The sequence below is a fragment of the Octopus bimaculoides genome, chromosome 1 (assembly GCF_046866305.1).
Source record: "Octopus bimaculoides isolate indiv1 chromosome 1, ASM4686630v1, whole genome shotgun sequence".
In the NCBI taxonomy this organism is placed as follows: domain Eukaryota; kingdom Metazoa; phylum Mollusca; class Cephalopoda; order Octopoda; family Octopodidae; genus Octopus; species Octopus bimaculoides.
In genome coordinates this window covers 97,035,825-97,038,254 of record NC_142928.1, presented here as the reverse complement: position 1 = coordinate 97,038,254, position 2,430 = coordinate 97,035,825, and the positions used below count along the sequence as shown (strand labels likewise).

The 2,430-nt window shown below is 32.4% G+C and overlaps 1 protein-coding gene across 1 annotated transcript in view; it reads right to left on the bottom strand.

Annotated features, from left to right (window-relative positions):
* Positions 1–230: 230 nt before the first annotated feature.
* LOC106880577 (uncharacterized) overlaps positions 231–2,430 on the bottom strand; it is a 21,024-nt gene continuing 18,824 nt past the window's right edge. Inside the window, exon 2 of the mRNA XM_052968452.2 lies at positions 231–805. Within this exon, the coding sequence (XP_052824412.1) occupies positions 649–805 (157 nt within the window). The 3' untranslated portion in view covers positions 231–648. The remainder of the gene's footprint in view (positions 806–2,430) is intronic.

Here is a 2,430-nt window from a genome sequence, read left to right as displayed (position 1 = left end):
AATTAGCTTCACATCTCTTGTCAGAGTTGCTGAAATGTTTCAAAGCAACTTGAACTACAAACACTACAATTTTTTAAAACTTTATCACATAAATTCAAAAACTCACCAATATGATATGAATTACACTTTAGAAGGTACAAGCTGTCATTACTACTGACATTTTATCAGTCACAGTTCCTTTAATAATTAATCACAAAACAAAGCTTTACATATAAAAAGAAGTTTGCAAATAGAATTTTAAGTATTTGATTTTTATTATATATATATATAAATATATATATAAGCAGTATTTGTTTATTCTTAGAAAGGCATAGAGCTGCCAAAATTAAAAAAAAGAAGACATCTGAAAGTGATAGTCAGATACATAAATATGAAGAAAGATAATGTCAAAAACCATTAGCTTAACAGAATTTAACTGGAAGTGGTTATAAAATAGCAGAAGAGCAGAAAATTGTCTACAACAGCCAGATGGAACAGTTTTCAGTTATGAAATCTCTAAAACGTTTAGCGTTTTAAAAAAAGTAAAACAAATTTCCATGGTCAGACGAGCACAATGCAAGTTGAGACACTACACACACACACACATATATATATATACACATATATATATAAAGACGTAAGATGTATTTTCATAGAAAACAAAAATATTCAGGCCTTATCCACCTTTTGTTGTACCTCATTGAAGCTTAGATCATCTAAGTCACATGCTTGGATTTCAACTTGAATACCACTGAAAGCTTTTTTTATGGCACTGCGAGTTGAACTATACATCATTTTGCAGCGAATTTGGGCTTTCTCTGGACACCTGGAAAAAATGAAAATGCAAATATTTAGTCATGGCATTCAAAGCAAATGAGATTTTAAACTGAATCCAAGCAACAAATATTAATTTGGATGAACTTTAATAAATAAAAGGAGTCAATCTGCAAATATAAAAAAAGAAAATTACAAAGCTACTGACTAAAGTTTTCAAACATGAGGATCTTCTCCTCAAACTTCCAAACAATCCTAAGGAGTACAGAATCAAGATGTTATTAGGCTATTTTCAACTGACAATTGGTTAGTCAGACTACCTCAGAAATTTCTCAAGTTTTTAGATTTACAGCATTACTACTTTGCAGCTCAGTACTACACACATTTGCTAGTTGTACAATACTATCACTACTTACAGAACAAGGTAAATGTTTCATCTTAGATACAGACACATCATAACTGGTAACAATATGATCTGCCTACCTCTTGGTTCATTACCTGGTACTATATTGACTTGGCAATACATGCACTTTACAAGCTTAATAGATTACTGAGCATCACTGGAGATTTGTCTGACACGTAAAAGCACCCACTACACTCTCTGAGTGGTTGGCGTTAGGAAGGGCATCCAGCTGTAGAAACTCTGCCAAATTAGACTGGAGCCTGGTGTTGCCATCCGGTTTCACCAGTCCTCAGTCAAATCGTCCAACCCATGCTAGCATGGAAAGCGGACGTTAAACGATGATGATGATGATGATGATGTAGGATGAGAGAGAGAGGGAGGAAGGAGGGGGATGAAGTCCAGACCATTTGTTATCATTCATAGGTTCATTCATATACTAGCAAAATTACCCAATGTAACATTGTTACTTGTAGATCATTACTAGTTGAACTTGTCTCTAAAAGTGTTGATAAACATTTCATTTAGCCACTAGATTACTGAATCATTTTATTTCAATTAATATCTTTTCTAGATCAACATCTGCAGTTTCATTGCAAATGTTTCACCAGAAATGTTATTTGTAGTTCAATAATACAAATGCTTGTCCTGCTATATTTTAACTATCATAGGGTATTCAACCCTCATAAGTGAGTTTGAGTCTAACTGTTCAAGATAATGAAATTTAATTAGTGAACATTTTCAACCAATTACCCCAAAATATATTTATTTATGCCAACATTACCCCCTTGATTTGAAAGGAAGAAAATCATAGACTCTTTGAATTCAAAAGGTTTATTGAATATTTGTATGGAGAATACAATTATAAACATAAAAAGTATAAAACAAATGTGATAAAATAATATTTTCATTATGAAACAAAAGCATTTTTCTAGAAACTTTTACTCCATCAAATGTAATGCTTATTTATCTACATTGTTTTGAAATAATTATGCACTATCTTGAAGCTTTGAGATTTCGATGAGGTGATTGTTTAATTTTAGAATGACATTGTAGGGTATGTGTGTGAAGTCAGATCTGGCCAGTTTGAACACAAAAGAAGTAGAATAGTTGGGCTAGATACGGTCAGTTTAAATGCTAATGGGTTACATAAATAGCCAGGTCAAAAAAACCCCCAGTAATTACTTTTAAGTCAGGTACTTATTCTAGTGGTTTCTTTCTGCTGAACTGCTAAGTTACAGATTTGGCAACAAATGGACATCATGTTTCTCTCTCAC